The sequence below is a fragment of the Phacochoerus africanus genome, chromosome 5 (genome assembly GCF_016906955.1).
Source record: "Phacochoerus africanus isolate WHEZ1 chromosome 5, ROS_Pafr_v1, whole genome shotgun sequence".
NCBI classification, from domain to species: Eukaryota; Metazoa; Chordata; class Mammalia; order Artiodactyla; family Suidae; genus Phacochoerus; species Phacochoerus africanus.
The window spans coordinates 23,298,057-23,317,228 of NC_062548.1; the positions used below are offsets into that span (position 1 = coordinate 23,298,057).

Genomic DNA, 19,172 nt, shown 5'->3' on the forward strand with positions numbered 1-19,172 from the left:
TGTCTATTCAGTTCTCTTGCCCATTTTTCAAATGGGTTGTTGTTTGTTTTTGCTGTTATGGTGGAAATGTGGTTTTGGGGGGGATTTTTTTTGTTGTTGTTTTGTTTTTGTATATTTTAGATGTGAGGCCACTGTCAGTAGCATCACTTGAAAATACTTTCTCCCATTCCAGCGGTTGTGTTATTTTGAATGAGTTCCTTTGCTGTGCAAAAGCACATGAGTTTGATTAGGACCCGTTTGTTCAGTTTTGCTTTGGTTTCTTTTTCCTTGCGCTCAGTGTGACCCACAGAAATCCTCTGATGTCAGAGAACATTTGGCCGACATTCTCTTCCAGGAGTTTGATGGTGTCTTGTCTTAGGTCTAAGTCTTTAAGCCGTTTTGAGTTTCTTTTTGTGCACGGTTTGAGGGTGTTGTTTTCCAGTTTCATGGATTTTCATGTGGCTGTCCAGCTTCCCAGCACCACTCGCTGAACAGACTGTCTTTCCCCCCCTTGACATTCTTTTTTTTTTTTTTTTTTGTCTTTTTGCTATTTCTTGGGCCGCTCCTGCGGCATATGGAGGTTCCCAGCCTAGGGGTCCAATCGGAGCTGTAGCCACCGGCCTACGCCAGAGCCACAGCAACACAGGATTCAAGCCGCGTCTAAGACCTACACCACAGCTCACGGCAACACCAGATCCTTAACCCACTGTGCAAGGGCAGGGACCGAACCCGCAACCTCATGGTTCCTAGACGGTTTCGTTAACCACTGCGCCACGACGGGAACTCCCCCTTGACATTCTTGCCCCCTTTGTTGAAGAATAATTGACTGTCGGTTTGGGGTTTATTTCTGGGTTCTGTCTTCTGTTCCAGTGGTCTGTGTGTCGGTTTTGGTACCTTTGCCACACTGTCTTGCTTACCGTAGCTTTGTAATATTGACCGAAGTCTGGGAGAGGTGTGCCTCCTGCTTGGTTTTTGCTCGTCAGGATTGCCTTGGCCATTCCGGGCCTGTTTAGGTTCCGTGTAAATGTTTGGACGGTTTTGTTCTAGTTCTGCGAAAACGATCACGGATAGGGATGGCACTGAATCTGTGGATTGCTTTGCGTAGAACGGCCATTTTTAGGATAGTCACTTTTTCCAAGCCAGGAGCATGGCCTCTGTCTGCCCTTCTTTGACTCCTCCTTAATTTCCTTGAGTCATGTTTTATTGCTCTCAGCGCAGAGGTCTTGCAGCTCCTGGCTCAGGTTGGCCCCCAGATATTGAATGCTTTGGGTTCTTCCTTGGACCCCTGCTTGAGTGGCTAAGAGGAAGGCCATCCCCTCCCCTGGAGTGAACACTGGGGGAGGTGCCTCCTTGCAAGCCTGGGGAGAGCAGCCTTCCTCCTGTTCCTTGGCCCTCTGCAGCTACCCGTGTGCACTCCAGGGCCTTTGTCCATCCCCTTGTCTACCGCCTCTCCTTGTTTTGTCTTCCTTCTTTCGCGTTTACACAGGGTCATTTTTCTCATGCATCCTCACCTGACAAAAAAATAAAAAAGAACAAAGAGGAAAAGGGGAGAGCTCTAGTCCACCTGGAGGGACTCCACACTCATAAACCAATTGCCTCCCATAAGCATAGTGGCTTATGCTCTTTATAGGCAGCGGGATTTGGCTAGGCTGTTCATGACACAGTGCATGTAGCGGTGATATTCTCCAAGTTGGCCCTGTCCCATCATTTTTACATCATTTATCTTGATGCATTAGTATCGATAGTCACCAGCTTTTCAAAACATTTGTAGTATCGACTAGAGGAAGATTCCCCCCCCCCCACAAACAAAACAGGGGGCTTCCTAGGGCTTGGCCAAAGGAATGCCTAATCTACATGGCAAGTTGAATCTATATCCGAACTCAGTTAATTCTCCACTACTGAAATCAATAATTGGACATTGACAAGTTTCTTTTAGTTGCAAACTGAATGTGCCCCTCTTTGCCGGCAAACACCTACCAGTTCCTTCTTGGATAAATAGGCACGTCGTAAGTCTAATCTGTTTAAATGGATGACTCGTTGGTGCACCATCACTGTCACATCCAAAATGTTCTGAGATTTTTATTTGAGACACAAATTACCATGTGTGCTTTACAAAACATTCTGCTCCTTTTACGACTGGACTGGGACACTTCTGGCCGTACGTAACTTCTAGGGGAAAAGTTGTATCCTCTTCCTGAAAGACCGATTGCCCCCTTTGACATGCATGTTTAGAAATAGTCACAATGGTTTAATAGAAAAATTTGTCTTGAAACCCCTGTGCTTATGTTCCTAAGTAGGAGAAACTTTTCTTAAGGGCGGCTTTAATCCTCGGTGTGAATAATGGTCACAACATTCTTCCTCCTTTTCTTTCTCAAAGCCAGAAATTACAGAAATAATTACTGACTTTCTTTTTTTCTTTTTCTTTCTTCCTTTTTTTTTTCTTTTTGGCAAAGGAAGAAAACTTTCCTCAGGTTGTGTGTACGAGTAACTGTAGTAAGATACAAGCATGTGACAAGTTGGAAACTTACTTGCAATGTGCATCAAAAATAGTAATTTTTGTGAGCAGCAAACTTGAATAGGACACTGCAGAATAGCAGTCGTCTTGAAACATGAAAACATTCACCCTGGTTCCAATAACCTTAAATCTCACGTTTTGAAGTGGTTTGATTGGCAAATGTCTAGTGACTCAGGAAGAGTAGAAATGGAGGGGTAGTTCTTCCTTAAATTCTCCACATGCTGGCTTTTTTTGCCTCTTCACCCTGCAAGGTTCACTCTCAACTCCTCCTGGGGGACAAGTCGTTCTCTCTCATAGAAAATTATTTTCTTAGTCAGAGGGTTCTGTGGGAGCCTGAGATTCCGTTTCGGAAATGACAAGGCTCCTCTGAAAAGCCAAGCTTGTCCATGGAAACTCGCTTTCTGCCGGCAGCAGTTGGACCCATCCTGTGCAGGGGTTGACTTCCCTCTGAAAGTGGTACGATGACACGTCACCATGGTACTGTGCGTATGCACTTCTTGCCTCATGGTCAGGCTGTCGCTCTGTGGCCTGAGAGGTTTGTATGTGGTGGCCAGTGTGACGCTCTCACTTCAGGGCTCATGCTTTAGGAATGGGCAATCTCAATCACTGTTGCTAAGGTAAGTTTACATTGCTCCCCCGAGTGGCTGTTCCTTCAGATGGGCTCGCTCACTTTGTCTCCTGCATTTTTTCTTGTTGTGTTTTTCTTCTCATTTCTACCCCTCTGAGCTATCTCTAGAGTTATGCGTATAACTTCCGGGTTCGTTGTATTAATTAATATGTCTGGTCCACCTGCCTCAGATTCATCACTCGTCATTGTTGTGACGCTTGGACTGTCACTTGGTTACTCCTCATGTGGGTCCTGTTTGCACTTCCTCACCTGCAACAGGACTGAGTATCAGAGGAGATGAAAATAGGTACTGTCCGTGAGCTGCGAGGCATCGTTCCCATGAAGATGCTGGGGAAGAAGCTTCCACCCTTCCCGACTTGAGGCATCCATTTACCCCCTCTGGTTTTCAACCACCACTGAATGTCTAGCTTACTCTTGCCATCACTCAGGGCTGAACACATACGGAGCATTGACGAGGCCCCCGTCCTTCCTTTTTCTAAAATGTTACCCGTACTTCATGAAGTCGTCCTCATAACATCATACTAAAAGTCAGCCTTCTAGAATACCATTTCCACCTGGTAGAACAGGGCATCGAGGCCCTTAGGGATCTACAACCCTTTCCCCAGGTTCATGATTCTTCTGAATGTGTTTGAGCCAGACCATCAGGCACGATCACTCTTACTCTGCTGTGTTTCTAGAAGGTCTCAGTCAAACAAAGGTGTTTGTTCAAACACCCTGTCTGTTGGTTGTTTTAAAACTGCATGATCCTTCTAAGTCTGACCTTGATCCAGGCAGCACTCCTGGGCAGCTGGTGAGCCAGGGGACCAAAAGATTAAATGGAATAAATGAGTGCGAATTTCCCTACGGTCTTCTGACAGCAAGATGTCAGCAGTCCTCCCTGTTGTGATAGATTGCATAGGATGCTGCTTCCGGATCCAAAGAAACAACCGACAGACATCACAAAGATCCACCTCTGGCCACATCAGAAAGTTATGCTCCTGGCGCCACCAGCGAGTGCAACCCGCCAATGGGCCGGGGACAGGTACGTGGAGATTTTCTCCTTCGGTGCATGCAAGAATAATTTTTCGTTAGGGTCCCCTGTATACGAATGAACTAGGAAGTATTTTGTGGTATCCTTTGTGCGTGCGTGCGTGCGTGCATGCGTGTGTGCGTGTCCAAGTTGAAACACACTTAGTCAGGTGGTAGTGTTTACACCTGTGGAATTAAAACGACTTTGAAATCTCAACAGCCGGTTGATGTTGGAGGGTGAAGATGATCTCTAGCCAGGGTGTCGATGATGGCTGGCTTTTGGACATTAGCTGCTGTGTCTCCCTCAGGGAAGCCGTGTTTCCAGGTGTCTTTAAATTACTAGACATTGTTTCGACCTGGATTATGTGGACAAGGAAGTCCAACAGATGACACAGACGGTTCCCGAATCCCACCGCTCCAGGTCCAGCCCTTGACAATGTATAACATGCTGGTGGGACCTTTATTCCAATTAGCGGAACACTAATAGTTTGCCTTAGGAGTCATACTTGGTGCTCTTACAAGCTCTGCCCTTTGACAGATGTGCAGTGTGATTTCTCACCATTATAGCACAGAGAAATCCATACCCGAATGCTCCCTGGCCTGTTTCTCCCAGGAGTCCAAAGATGGGCATTATGCAAAAGGCCTTGATGAATGTGATGATGAATGAGAGGACTGGCAAAATGAAATGCAAAAGAAACTCCGAATGAGCTACTCTTTAGCCGCAGAGTGGAGTTAAAGCTGGAAATACGTTAGGGTACGGGTGGACCAAACACTACAAAAATCTATTGTGGTGAGTGAAATAAGGCAGGTGCACAGCAAGACGGATACCGTGTAATACTACTTGTGTAGGCACATTCATATAGCAGAAGCAGGAATTACCAAGGCCTGGTGGCCAGGGGAAGGTGAGTGGTGATGGGTCATGCTGGGTAGGATGACAAAGGTGGGGGTGTAGGTAGTATTGATGGGTAGAAAGGCGTGTGGAAGTCAAAAAGGCTACGGAACTGTATAGTTAGCAGTTACGCAAAGGATAAATACTATACCTGTGCCATCACCCTATGCTGAGCAGAAGCAGGGCATGTGACCATGTGGAGATGAAAAATGGTCTTGGAACATTCCAAGAAGTAGTGGGAGTCGCCACGGGATTTAAAATAGGCTGGAGGAGTCATTGGACTCTGTCCTTGAAACATGGCATGACTTGTTTTTGTTTTGTTATGTGTGTGTGGCCACACCTGTGGCATATGGAAGTTCCCAGGGGAGGGGTTCACCCAGAGCTGTACCCCAGCCATGGCACCACCGGATCCAGGCCACATGTGCACACTACGCCGCAGCATGCAGCAACCCTGGATCCTTAGGCCCCTGAGGGAAGCTAGGGAGCGACCCTGCCTCCTCACAGAGACAGCTTCGGGTCCTTAATGCATGGAGCCACAGCGGGAGGTTCCCCAGAACATGAATTTGGAATTTACCTCTTTTCAAATTGCCTACATTGAATTGAGTATGTTGGCTTTGGCTAGGAAGCTTAAAGCTCCCCTTCTCATTATGCCAAGGAACCTCCCCTTGGCCAGCCTCGTCCCACCGGAGTGGTCAGCCAACAGCATGTGTGCCCATGCTTAAAAAATCACCCACATCCTTCCCCTCCCTCCCTGTGTTCACACACCACTCCCCAACAATGCTGCCTGAATAGTTCCTGAGCAGCGTCACCAATATCATGACCCTTCCATCTGTGTCCTCCTAGAAGAAATCCCGGACTTCCATGAAAGGCTGCCCAGCACCACGGGAGGAATAGAGGCTCCAAGTGGCTGCACAGTAAGTGCCTTTTCTTATCTGAGATAAAAGCATAACTTCATTTCTCAGTTTGTCTTTTGTCTCTCCTCTCCTCTCCCTCTCCCTCTCCCTCTCTCTCTCTCTCTCGTTTTGGTTTTGGTTTTGGTTTTGGTTTTGAACAGCTGCACCTGCTGCACATGGAGTTTCCCAGGCTAGGGGTCTAATCAGAACTACAGCTGCCGGCATATACCACAGCCACAGCAAGTCACGATGTGAGCCGAGTCGGTGACCTACAGCACAGCGCATGGCAACACCAGATCCTTAACCCACTGAGCGAGTCCGGGGATCAAACCCGCAACCTCATGCTTTCTAGTCAGTTTTGGTTCCACCGTGCCACAACGGGAACTCCAATTTCCTCCTTTTGTCTGTCAAGTTTCAACTATGCAAGTCTACACTGTTCAAATCAGTGGAGACCTACATTTTTCCTGGGTTGGACGAGTGTTGACTGAATGTCTCTCCCGATGCATGACTGATTGAAAAATTGACAGCAGCCTCTAGAAACTGGAAGTGCGGCTGAGAGCAATGTTACCAGCAGAGGACTGCCCTCCTTGCAAGAGAATTTGGTGGGTTTTGGTCAAAGTACACATAAGAATTCCTACAGGAAGATTTGAAGCCTTTGTCCAGGATGACCTCTGTGTTTTCTTTGGGACCATGGACTCGGAGGAGTGTTTCCCTTTTGGGTTTTGCTGGGCAGAAAGACCGTGAAAATTCTCATGTCCATAGAGACCAGGAAGCTTAGAGTCTCACACTGTTTTCTTGCACTAGATGCTGGCCGATGACACAACTAATAATAATGGCATGGCTTTGGAGAGCAGCACTCCAGTGACAAACAATCGGGGTGAAGAAGAAAAAGGTGGGTCTTCCTTGCGGGCATTGGTTGGAGAGCAGCCAGATCCTGGGTTCCTTTTGGAAAGGGGGTAGTCTGGGATGTGGAGCAGGCAGCTCTTTCCCAGTCATAGTGATGCCCTGGTGGCACCTGCCCTGGACACAAGTCTCTTGTGTTGATTCCTTGGGTTGTGACACATTCCGAGGGACAGGGAGTGAGGTCCATGTGTGAGCACAGGTGGTGTAAGTATCTGTTTCCTCATGAGCTCTCTCCTATTTATACAGAAAATACACCGCTCAACGTTCCTTAAGAAACATCCCATCACCTCTGCGTACCACCCCTATAGGCATGCATTCGCCCCTCACCACCGCGGTCCCCACGTTGGCTTAATTTTCCCGTTGCTCAGGTGGAGATGGTGCAGAGAGAGTTGGCCCAAGCTCTTGACCTCCTACGTGGGAAAGCCAAAGTGGGACCCAGGCTGGGTTCCCTATGGGGATGCTCTGGACCCCTGACCTGCACCTCTCCCTCAGCCAGGACTTGGTCGTTCGTGGGGAGCACGGGGCAGGGAGGGTCCCTGCTCCGTGTCTATGCCCGGGAATACCAGGGTCTCCAGAGGTCCTGTCGATGCTGTGCATTTTAAAAGGTCCCTGTCAGTGCTGCGGTCATTGCTTCAACATGGCCAAAGCAGATGGGAATCGGCGAGGCGTATTCTTGTATTGGACAGGGTCACTGTCATTCTTACATTTGGCCACCCTAGGTAGCACACACCCAGGCGATCTTGCAAGTAAGAGCTCAGAGTGCACCCTCATCCTTAGCCTGGTGTCCGGCACCATTGTACAAACTCACTGCCCATCTGGGTGAGAAGGACTCCGTGCTCCCTCTGTGTTTCTCTCCATGAAGTAAGTCCCTCTTGTTGTAAGGTTCTTGGGAGGGCAGACATCCTTTTGCTCAGGGCCCATGCACAAAATGAAGCCTGCAGAACAACTGTCATGTGATGGATAGTGGCTGTTATTAATGGTTGGATTTCAGTATTGTCATGTGTTCTATTTTTGGTTTTAAGATCAACGTTTTGGGTTTAAGATCCTTTCAACAGCATACTTTTCCTAGAATTATCCCTCCAGGAAAGTTCTAAGTTTTTTTTAATGATTTTAATTTTTCCCTTTACACTCGGTTTAAATTTTTCTGTTAATTTCTGCTGTGCAGGAAAGTGATCCTGTCGCACACGCGTGCGCACACGCACACAGACACACACATATACGTGCTTACATTTTCTCCCACTATCCTCTATCACGTTCCTTCGTGAGTGGCTGGATATTGTATCCCTGTGCGATCCAGTGGGCTCTCATTGCATAGCCAGTCCAGATGCAATTGTTTGCATCCCTTAAGCCCAGAGTCCCAGTGCATCCCACTTCCTCCCTGACCCCATTGGCAAGCACAAGTCTCTTCTCCGAGTCCTTGAGTTTCTGTTCCGTGGAAAGGATCATTTGTGCTGTGTTTTAGAGTCCAGATATAAGTGACACCATGTGGGGTTGGTGTTTCTCTTTCTGAGGGGCTTTGCTTAGGATGAGCGCCTCTAGTTCCATCCACTTTGCTGCAAATGGCACTATTCCTTCCTTTCATGGCTGAGGAGTACCGCATTGTGTATATATCCCACCTCTTGTTGACCCATTCATCTGTCGGTGGACGTTTAGGTGGTTTCCACGTCTTGGCTAGTGTGAGGAGTGCCGCACTGGACACTCGGCGCTGTCGTCAACGTCCATGGGTGCATGTGTCTTGTTCAAGGCAAGTCTTGTCCCCACATACGCCCAAGAGTGGGATTTCTGGGCCACATGCTAGTTCTACATTTAGTTTTCCGAGGTCCCTGCATGGTGTTTTCCATAGCGGCTGTGCCAAGTTACATTCCTACCAACAGGGTGGAGGGTACCCTCTTCTCCACACCCTCTCCAGCATTTGTAATTTCTAGACTTACTAATGATGGCCCTTCTGACAGGTGCGAGGTGGTACTTCTTAGCAGCTTGGATTTGCCTTGTTCTAATCATTCATGGTGTTGACCATGTTTCGTGTGCCTGTTGGTCATCTTCCTTGGGTAACTGTCTATTCAGTTCTCTTGCCCATTTTTCAAATGGGTTGTTGTTTGTTTTTGCTGTTATGGTGGAAATGTGGTTTTGGGGGGGGATTTTTTTTGTTGTTGTTTTGTTTTTGTATATTTAGATGTTGAGGCCACTGTCAGTAGCATCACTTGAAATACTTTCTCCCATTCCAGCGGTTGTGTTATTTTGAATGAGTTCCTTTGCTGTGCAAAAGCACATGAGTTTGATTAGGACCCGTTTGTTCAGTTTTGCTTTGGTTTCTTTTTCCTTGCGCTCAGTGTGACCCACAGAAATCCTCTGATGTCAGAGAACATTTGGCCGACATTCTCTTCCAGGAGTTTGATGGTGTCTTGTCTTAGGTCTAAGTCTTTAAGCCGTTTTGAGTTTCTTTTTGTGCACGGTTTGAGGGTGTTGTTTTCCAGTTTCATGGATTTTCATGTGGCTGTCCAGCTTCCCAGCACCACTCGCTGAACAGACTGTCTTTCCCCCCCTTGACATTCTTTTTTTTTTTTTTTTTGTCTTTTTGCTATTTCTTGGGCCGCTCCTGCGGCATATGGAGGTTCCCAGCCTAGGGGTCCAATCGGAGCTGTAGCCACCGGCCTACGCCAGAGCCACAGCAACACAGGATTCAAGCCGCGTCTAAGACCTACACCACAGCTCACGGCAACGCCGGATCCTTAACCCACTGTGCAAGGGCAGGGACCGAACCCGCAACCTCATGGTTCCTAGACGGTTTCGTTAACCACTGCGCCACGACGGGAACTCCCCCTTGACATTCTTGCCCCCTTTGTTGAAGAATAATTGACTGTCGGTTTGGGGTTTATTTCTGGGTTCTGTCTTCTGTTCCAGTGGTCTGTGTGTCGGTTTTGGTACCTTTGCCACACTGTCTTGCTTACCGTAGCTTTGTAATATTGACCGAAGTCTGGGAGAGGTGTGCCTCCTGCTTGGTTTTTGCTCGTCAGGATTGCCTTGGCCATTCCGGGCCTGTTTAGGTTCCGTGTAAATGTTTGGACGGTTTTGTTCTAGTTCTGCGAAAACGATCACGGATAGGGATGGCACTGAATCTGTGGATTGCTTTGCGTAGAACGGCCATTTTTAGGATAGTCACTTTTTCCAAGCCAGGAGCATGGCCTCTGTCTGCCCTTCTTTGACTCCTCCTTAATTTCCTTGAGTCATGTTTTATTGCTCTCAGCGCAGAGGTCTTGCAGCTCCTGGCTCAGGTTGGCCCCCAGATATTGAATGCTTTGGGTTCTTCCTTGGACCCCTGCTTGAGTGGCTAAGAGGAAGGCCATCCCCTCCCCTGGAGTGAACACTGGGGGAGGTGCCTCCTTGCAAGCCTGGGGAGAGCAGCCTTCCTCCTGTTCCTTGGCCCTCTGCAGCTACCCGTGTGCACTCCAGGGCCTTTGTCCATCCCCTTGTCTACCGCCTCTCCTTGTTTGTCTTCCTTCTTTCGCGTTTACACAGGGTCATTTTCTCATGCATCCTCACCTGACAAAAAAATAAAAAAGAACAAAGAGGAAAAGGGGAGAGCTCTAGTCCACCTGGAGGGACTCCACACTCATAAACCAATTGCCTCCCATAAGCATAGTGGCTTATGCTCTTTATAGGCAGCGGGATTTGGCTAGGCTGTTCATGACACAGTGCATGTAGCGGTGATATTCTCCAAGTTGGCCCTTGTCCCATCATTTTTACATCATTTATCTTGATGCATTAGTATCGATAGTCACCAGCTTTTCAAAACATTTGTAGTATCGACTAGAGGAAGATTCCCCCCCCCCCACAAACAAAACAGGGGGCTTCCTAGGGCTTGGCCAAAGGAATGCCTAATCTACATGGCAAGTTGAATCTATATCCGAACTCAGTTAATTCTCCACTACTGAAATCAATAATTGGACATTGACAAGTTTCTTTTAGTTGCAAACTGAATGTGCCCCTCTTTGCCGGCAAACACCTACCAGTTCCTTCTTGGATAAATAGGCACGTCGTAAGTCTAATCTGTTTAAATGGATGACTCGTTGGTGCACCATCACTGTCACATCCAAAATGTTCTGAGATTTTTATTTGAGACACAAATTACCATGTGTGCTTTACAAAACATTCTGCTCCTTTTACGACTGGACTGGGACACTTCTGGCCGTACGTAACTTCTAGGGGAAAAGTTGTATCCTCTTCCTGAAAGACCGATTGCCCCCTTTGACATGCATGTTTAGAAATAGTCACAATGGTTTAATAGAAAAATTTGTCTTGAAACCCCTGTGCTTATGTTCCTAAGTAGGAGAAACTTTTCTTAAGGGCGGCTTTAATCCTCGGTGTGAATAATGGTCACAACATTCTTCCTCCTTTTCTTTCTCAAAGCCAGAAATTACAGAAATAATTACTGACTTTCTTTTTTTCTTTTTCTTTCTTCCTTTTTTTTTTCTTTTGGCAAAGGAAGAAAACTTTCCTCAGGTTGTGTGTACGAGTAACTGTAGTAAGATACAAGCATGTGACAAGTTGGAAACTTACTTGCAATGTGCATCAAAATAGTAATTTTTGTGAGCAGCAAACTTGAATAGGACACTGCAGAATAGCAGTCGTCTTGAAACATGAAAACATTCACCCTGGTTCCAATAACCTTAAATCTCACGTTTTGAAGTGGTTTGATTGGCAAATGTCTAGTGACTCAGGAAGAGTAGAAATGGAGGGGTAGTTCTTCCTTAAATTCTCCACATGCTGGCTTTTTTTGCCTCTTCACCCTGCAAGGTTCACTCTCAACTCCTCCTGGGGGACAAGTCGTTCTCTCTCATAGAAAATTATTTTCTTAGTCAGAGGGTTCTGTGGGAGCCTGAGATTCCGTTTCGGAAATGACAAGGCTCCTCTGAAAAGCCAAGCTTGTCCATGGAAACTCGCTTTCTGCCGGCAGCAGTTGGACCCATCCTGTGCAGGGGTTGACTTCCCTCTGAAAGTGGTACGATGACACGTCACCATGGTACTGTGCGTATGCACTTCTTGCCTCATGGTCAGGCTGTCGCTCTGTGGCCTGAGAGGTTTGTATGTGGTGGCCAGTGTGACGCTCTCACTTCAGGGCTCATGCTTTAGGAATGGGCAATCTCAATCACTGTTGCTAAGGTAAGTTTACATTGCTCCCCCGAGTGGCTGTTCCTTCAGATGGGCTCGCTCACTTTGTCTCCTGCATTTTTTCTTGTTGTGTTTTTCTTCTCATTTCTACCCCTCTGAGCTATCTCTAGAGTTATGCGTATAACTTCCGGGTTCGTTGTATTAATTAATATGTCTGGTCCACCTGCCTCAGATTCATCACTCGTCATTGTTGTGACGCTTGGACTGTCACTTGGTTACTCCTCATGTGGGTCCTGTTTGCACTTCCTCACCTGCAACAGGACTGAGTATCAGAGGAGATGAAAATAGGTACTGTCCGTGAGCTGCGAGGCATCGTTCCCATGAAGATGCTGGGGAAGAAGCTTCCACCCTTCCCGACTTGAGGCATCCATTTACCCCCTCTGGTTTTCAACCACCACTGAATGTCTAGCTTACTCTTGCCATCACTCAGGGCTGAACACATACGGAGCATTGACGAGGCCCCCGTCCTTCCTTTTTCTAAAATGTTACCCGTACTTCATGAAGTCGTCCTCATAACATCATACTAAAAGTCAGCCTTCTAGAATACCATTTCCACCTGGTAGAACAGGGCATCGAGGCCCTTAGGGATCTACAACCCTTTCCCCAGGTTCATGATTCTTCTGAATGTGTTTGAGCCAGACCATCAGGCACGATCACTCTTACTCTGCTGTGTTTCTAGAAGGTCTCAGTCAAACAAAGGTGTTTGTTCAAACACCCTGTCTGTTGGTTGTTTTAAAACTGCATGATCCTTCTAAGTCTGACCTTGATCCAGGCAGCACTCCTGGGCAGCTGGTGAGCCAGGGGACCAAAGATTAAATGGAATAAATGAGTGCGAATTTCCCTACGGTCTTCTGACAGCAAGATGTCAGCAGTCCTCCCTGTTGTGATAGATTGCATAGGATGCTGCTTCCGGATCCAAAGAAACAACCGACAGACATCACAAAGATCCACCTCTGGCCACATCAGAAAGTTATGCTCCTGGCGCCACCAGCGAGTGCAACCCGCCAATGGGCCGGGGACAGGTACGTGGAGATTTTCTCCTTCGGTGCATGCAAGAATAATTTTTCGTTAGGGTCCCCTGTATACGAATGAACTAGGAAGTATTTTGTGGTATCCTTTGTGCGTGCATGCGTGTCCAAGTTGAAACACACTTAGTCAGGTGGTAGTGTTTACACCTGTGGAATTAAAACGACTTTGAAATCTCAACAGCCGGTTGATGTTGGAGGGTGAAGATGATCTCTAGCCAGGGTGTCGATGATGGCTGGCTTTTGGACATTAGCTGCTGTGTCTCCCTCAGGGAAGCCGTGTTTCCAGGTGTCTTTAAATTACTAGACATTGTTTCGACCTGGATTATGTGGACAAGGAAGTCCAACAGATGACACAGACGGTTCCCGAATCCCACCGCTCCAGGTCCAGCCCTTGACAATGTATAACATGCTGGTGGGACCTTTATTCCAATTAGCGGAACACTAATAGTTTGCCTTAGGAGTCATACTTGGTGCTCTTACAAGCTCTGCCCTTTGACAGATGTGCAGTGTGATTTCTCACCATTATAGCACAGAGAAATCCATACCCGAATGCTCCCTGGCCTGTTTCTCCCAGGAGTCCAAAGATGGGCATTATGCAAAAGGCCTTGATGAATGTGATGATGAATGAGAGGACTGGCAAAATGAAATGCAAAAGAAACTCCGAATGAGCTACTCTTTAGCCGCAGAGTGGAGTTAAAGCTGGAAATACGTTAGGGTACGGGTGGACCAAACACTACAAAAATCTATTGTGGTGAGTGAAATAAGGCAGGTGCACAGCAAGACGGATACCGTGTAATACTACTTGTGTAGGCACATTCATATAGCAGAAGCAGGAATTACCAAGGCCTGGTGGCCAGGGGAAGGTGAGTGGTGATGGGTCATGCTGGGTAGGATGACAAAGGTGGGGGTGTAGGTAGTATTGATGGGTAGAAAGGCGTGTGGAAGTCAAAAAGGCTACGGAACTGTATAGTTAGCAGTTACGCAAAGGATAAATACTATACCTGTGCCATCACCCTATGCTGAGCAGAAGCAGGGCATGTGACCATGTGGAGATGAAAAATGGTCTTGGAACATTCCAAGAAGTAGTGGGAGTCGCCACGGGATTTAAAATAGGCTGGAGGAGTCATTGGACTCTGTCCTTGAAACATGGCATGACTTGTTTTTGTTTTGTTATGTGTGTGTGGCCACACCTGTGGCATATGGAAGTTCCCAGGGGAGGGGTTCACCCAGAGCTGTACCCCAGCCATGGCACCACCGGATCCAGGCCACATGTGCACACTACGCCGCAGCATGCAGCAACCCTGGATCCTTAGGCCCCTGAGGGAAGCTAGGGAGCGACCCTGCCTCCTCACAGAGACAGCTTCGGGTCCTTAATGCATGGAGCCACAGCGGGAGGTTCCCCAGAACATGAATTTGGAATTTACCTCTTTTCAAATTGCCTACATTGAATTGAGTATGTTGGCTTTGGCTAGGAAGCTTAAAGCTCCCCTTCTCATTATGCCAAGGAACCTCCCCTTGGCCAGCCTCGTCCCACCGGAGTGGTCAGCCAACAGCATGTGTGCCCATGCTTAAAAAATCACCCACATCCTTCCCCTCCCTCCCTGTGTTCACACACCACTACCCCAACAATGCTGCCTGAATAGTTCCTGAGCAGCGTCACCAATATCATGACCCTTCCATCTGTGTCCTCCTAGAAGAAATCCCGGACTTCCATGAAAGGCTGCCCAGCACCACGGGAGGAATAGAGGCTCCAAGTGGCTGCACAGTAAGTGCCTTTTCTTATCTGAGATTTCCTCAATTTTTCTTTTGTCTTCTCTCTCTCCCTCTCCCTCTCCCTCTCCCTCTCCCTCTCTCTCTCTCTCTCGTTTTGGTTTTGGTTTTGGTTTTGGTTTTGAACAGCTGCACCTGCTGCACATGGAGTTTCCCAGGCTAGGGGTCTAATCAGAACTACAGCTGCCGGCATATACCACAGCCACAGCAAGTCGCGATGTGAGCCGAGTCGGTGACCTACAGCACAGCGCATGGCAACACCAGATCCTTAACCCACTGAGCGAGTCCGGGGATCAAACCCGCAACCTCATGCTTTCTAGTCAGTTTTGGTTCCACCGTGCCACAACGGGAACTCCAATTTCCTCCTTTTGTCTGTCAATTTCAACTATGCAAGTCTACACTGTTCAAATCAGTGGAGACCTACATTTTTCCTGGGTTGGACGAGTGTTGACTGAATGTCTCTCCCGATGCATGACTGATTGAAAAATTGACAGCAGCCTCTAGAAACTGGAAGTGCGGCTGAGAGCAATGTTACCAGCAGAGGACTGCCCTCCTTGCAAGAGAATTTGGTGGGTTTTGGTCAAAGTACACATAAGAATTCCTACAGGAAGATTTGAAGCCTTTGTCCAGGATGACCTCTGTGTTTTCTTTGGGACCATGGACTGGAGGAGTGTTTCCCTTTTGGGTTTTGCTGGGCAGAAAGACCGTGAAAATTCTCATGTCCATAGAGACCAGGAAGCTTAGAGTCTCACACTGTTTTCTTGCACTAGATGCTGGCCGATGACACAACTAATAATAATGGCATGGCTTTGGAGAGCAGCACTCCAGTGACAAACAATCGGGGTGAAGAAGAAAAAGGTGGGTCTTCCTTGCGGGCATTGGTTGGAGAGCAGCCAGATCCTGGGTTCCTTTTGGAAAGGGGGTAGTCTGGGATGTGGAGCAGGCAGCTCTTTCCCAGTCATAGTGATGCCCTGGTGGCACCTGCCCTGGACACAAGTCTCTTGTGTTGATTCCTTGGGTTGTGACACATTCCGAGGGACAGGGAGTGAGGTCCATGTGTGAGCACAGGTGGTGTAAGTATCTGTTTCCTCATGAGCTCTCTCCTATTTATACAGAAAATACACCGCTCAACGTTCCTTAAGAAACATCCCATCACCTCTGCGTACCACCCCTATAGGCATGCATTCGCCCCTCACCACCGCTGGTCCCCACGTTGGCTTAATTTTCCCGTTGCTCAGGTGGAGATGGTGCAGAGAGAGTTGGCCCAAGCTCTTGACCTCCTACGTGGGAAAGCCAAAGTGGGACCCAGGCTGGGTTCCCTATGGGGATGCTCTGGACCCCTGACCTGCACCTCTCCCTCAGCCAGGACTTGGTCGTTCGTGGGGAGCACGGGGCAGGGAGGGTCCCTGCTCCGTGTCTATGCCCGGGAATACCAGGGTCTCCAGAGGTCCTGTCGATGCTGTGCATTTTAAAAGGTCCCTGTCAGTGCTGCGGTCATTGCTTCAACATGGCCAAAGCAGATGGGAATCGGCGAGGCGTATTCTTGTATTGGACAGGGTCACTGTCATTCTTACATTTGGCCACCCTAGGTAGCACACACCCAGGCGATCTTGCAAGTAAGAGCTCAGAGTGCACCCTCATCCTTAGCCTGGTGTCCGGCACCATTGTACAAACTCACTGCCCATCTGGGTGAGAAGGACTCCGTGCTCCCTCTGTGTTTCTCTCCATGAAGTAAGTCCCTCTTGTTGTAAGGTTCTTGGGAGGGCAGACATCCTTTTGCTCAGGGCCCATGCACAAAATGAAGCCTGCAGAACAACTGTCATGTGATGGATAGTGGCTGTTATTAATGGTTGGATTTCAGTATTGTCATGTGTTCTATTTTTGGTTTTAAGATCAACGTTTTGGGTTTAAGATCCTTTCAACAGCATACTTTTCCTAGAATTATCCCTCCAGGAAAGTTCTAAGTTTTTTTTAATGATTTTAATTTTTCCCTTTACACTCGGTTTAAATTTTTCTGTTAATTTCTGCTGTGCAGGAAAGTGATCCTGTCGCACACGCGTGCGCACACGCACACAGACACACACATATACGTGCTTACATTTTCTCCCACTATCCTCTATCACGTTCCTTCGTGAGTGGCTGGATATTGTATCCCTGTGCGATCCAGTGGGCTCTCATTGCATAGCCAGTCCAGATGCAATTGTTTGCATCCCTTAAGCCCAGAGTCCCAGTGCATCCCACTTCCTCCCTGACCCCATTGGCAAGCACAAGTCTCTTCTCCGAGTCCTTGAGTTTCTGTTCCGTGGAAAGGATCATTTGTGCTGTGTTTTAGAGTCCAGATATAAGTGACACCATGTGGGGTTGGTGTTTCTCTTTCTGAGGGGCTTTGCTTAGGATGAGCGCCTCTAGTTCCATCCACTTTGCTGCAAATGGCACTATTCCTTCCTTTCATGGCTGAGGAGTACCGCATTGTGTATATATCCCACCTCTTGTTGACCCATTCATCTGTCGGTGGACGTTTAGGTGGTTTCCACGTCTTGGCTAGTGTGAGGAGTGCCGCACTGGACACTCGGCGCTGTCGTCAACGTCCATGGGTGCATGTGTCTTGTTCAAGGCAAGTCTTGTCCCCACATACGCCCAAGAGTGGGATTTCTGGGCCACATGCTAGTTCTACATTTAGTTTTCCGAGGTCCCTGCATGGTGTTTTCCATAGCGGCTGTGCCAAGTTACATTCCTACCAACAGGGTGGGAGGGTACCCTCTTCTCCACACCCTCTCCAGCATTTGTAATTTCTAGACTTACTAATGATGGCCCTTCTGACAGGTGCGAGGTGGTACTTCTTAGCAGCTTGGATTTGCCTTGTTCTAATCATTCATGGTGTTGACCATGTTTTCGTGTGCCTGTTGGTCATCTTCCTTGGGTAACTGTCTATTCAGTTCTCTTGCCCATTTTTCAAATGGGTTGTTGTTTGTTTTTGCTGTTATGGTGGAAATGTGGTTTTGGGGGGGATTTTTTTGTTGTTGTTTTCGTTTTTGTATATTTTAGATGTGAGGCCACTGTCAGTAGCATCACTTGAAAATACTTTCTCCCATTCCAGCGGTTGTGTTATTTTGAATGAGTTCCTTTGCTGTGCAAAAGCACATGAGTTTGATTAGGACCCGTTTGTTCAGTTTTGCTTTGGTTTCTTTTTCCTTGCGCTCAGTGTGACCCACAGAAATCCTCTGATGTCAGAGAACATTTGGCCGACATTCTCTTCCAGGAGTTTGATGGTGTCTTGTCTTAGGTCTAAGTCTTTAAGCCGTTTTGAGTTTCTTTTTGTGCACGGTTTGAGGGTGTTGTTTTCCAGTTTCATGGATTTTCATGTGGCTGTCCAGCTTCCCAGCACCACTCGCTGAACAGACTGTCTTTCCCCCCCCTTGACATTCTTTTTTTTTTTTTTTTTTGTCTTTTTGCTATTTCTTGGGCCGCTCCTGCGGCATATGGAGGTTCCCAGCCTAGGGGTCCAATCGGAGCTGTAGCCACCGGCCTACGCCAGAGCCACAGCAACACAGGATTCAAGCCGCCGTCTAAGACCTACACCACAGCTCACGGCAACACCAGATCCTTAACCCACTGTGCAAGGGCAGGGACCGAACCCGCAACCTCATGGTTCCTAGACGGTTTCGTTAACCACTGCGCCACGACGGGAACTCCCCCTTGACATTCTTGCCCCCTTTGTTGAAGAATAATTGACTGTCGGTTTGGGGTTTATTTCTGGGTTCTGTCTTCTGTTCCAGTGGTCTGTGTGTCGGTTTTGGTACCTTTGCCACACTGTCTTGCTTACCGTAGCTTTGTAATATTGACCGAAGTCTGGGAGAGGTGTGCCTCCTGCTTGGTTTTTGCTCGTCAGGATTGCCTTGGCCATTCCGGGCCTGTTTAGGTTCCGTGTAAATGTTTGGGCGGTTTTGTTCTAGTTCTGCGAAAACGATCACGGATAGGGATGGCACTGAATCTGTAGATTGCTTTGCGTAGAACGGCCATTTTTAGGATAGTCACTTTTTCCAAGCCAGGAGCATGGCCTCTGTCTGCCCTTCTTTGACTCCTCCTTAATTTCCTTGAGTCATGTTTTATTGCTCTCAGCGCAGAGGTCTTGCAGCTCCTGGCTCAGGTTGGTCCCCAGATATTTAATGCTTTGGGTTCTTCCTTGGACCCCTGCTTGAGTGGCTAAGAGGAAGGCCATCCCCTCCCCTGGAGTGAACACTGGGGGAGGTGCCTCCTTGCAAGCCTGGGGAGAGCAGCCTTCCTCCTGTTCCTTGGCCCTCTGCAGCTACCCGTGTGCACTCCAGGGCCTTTGTCCATCCCCTTGTCTACCGCCTCTCCTTGTTTTGTCTTCCTTCTTTCGCGTTTACAC

At 47.9% G+C, this 19,172-nt stretch overlaps 1 protein-coding gene across 5 annotated transcripts in view; it reads left to right on the top strand.

Annotated features, from left to right (window-relative positions):
- Nucleotides 1–19,172, top strand: part of LOC125127362 (uncharacterized) — a 148,260-nt gene that overhangs the window by 100,437 nt on the left and 28,651 nt on the right. For all 5 annotated transcript variants that reach the window (XR_007134922.1, XM_047780269.1, XM_047780270.1 and 2 more), the window contains exons 9-14: nt 4,012–4,143; nt 5,863–5,933; nt 6,717–6,804; nt 12,875–13,006; nt 14,707–14,777; nt 15,553–15,640. Coding sequence is in view for 4 of the 5 variants with exons in the window: in XM_047780269.1 (XP_047636225.1) it covers nt 4,012–4,143; nt 5,863–5,933; nt 6,717–6,804; nt 12,875–13,006; nt 14,707–14,777; nt 15,553–15,640 (582 nt within the window). In the remaining variant the exon portion in view is untranslated. The remainder of the gene's footprint in view (nt 1–4,011; nt 4,144–5,862; nt 5,934–6,716; nt 6,805–12,874; nt 13,007–14,706; nt 14,778–15,552; nt 15,641–19,172) is intronic.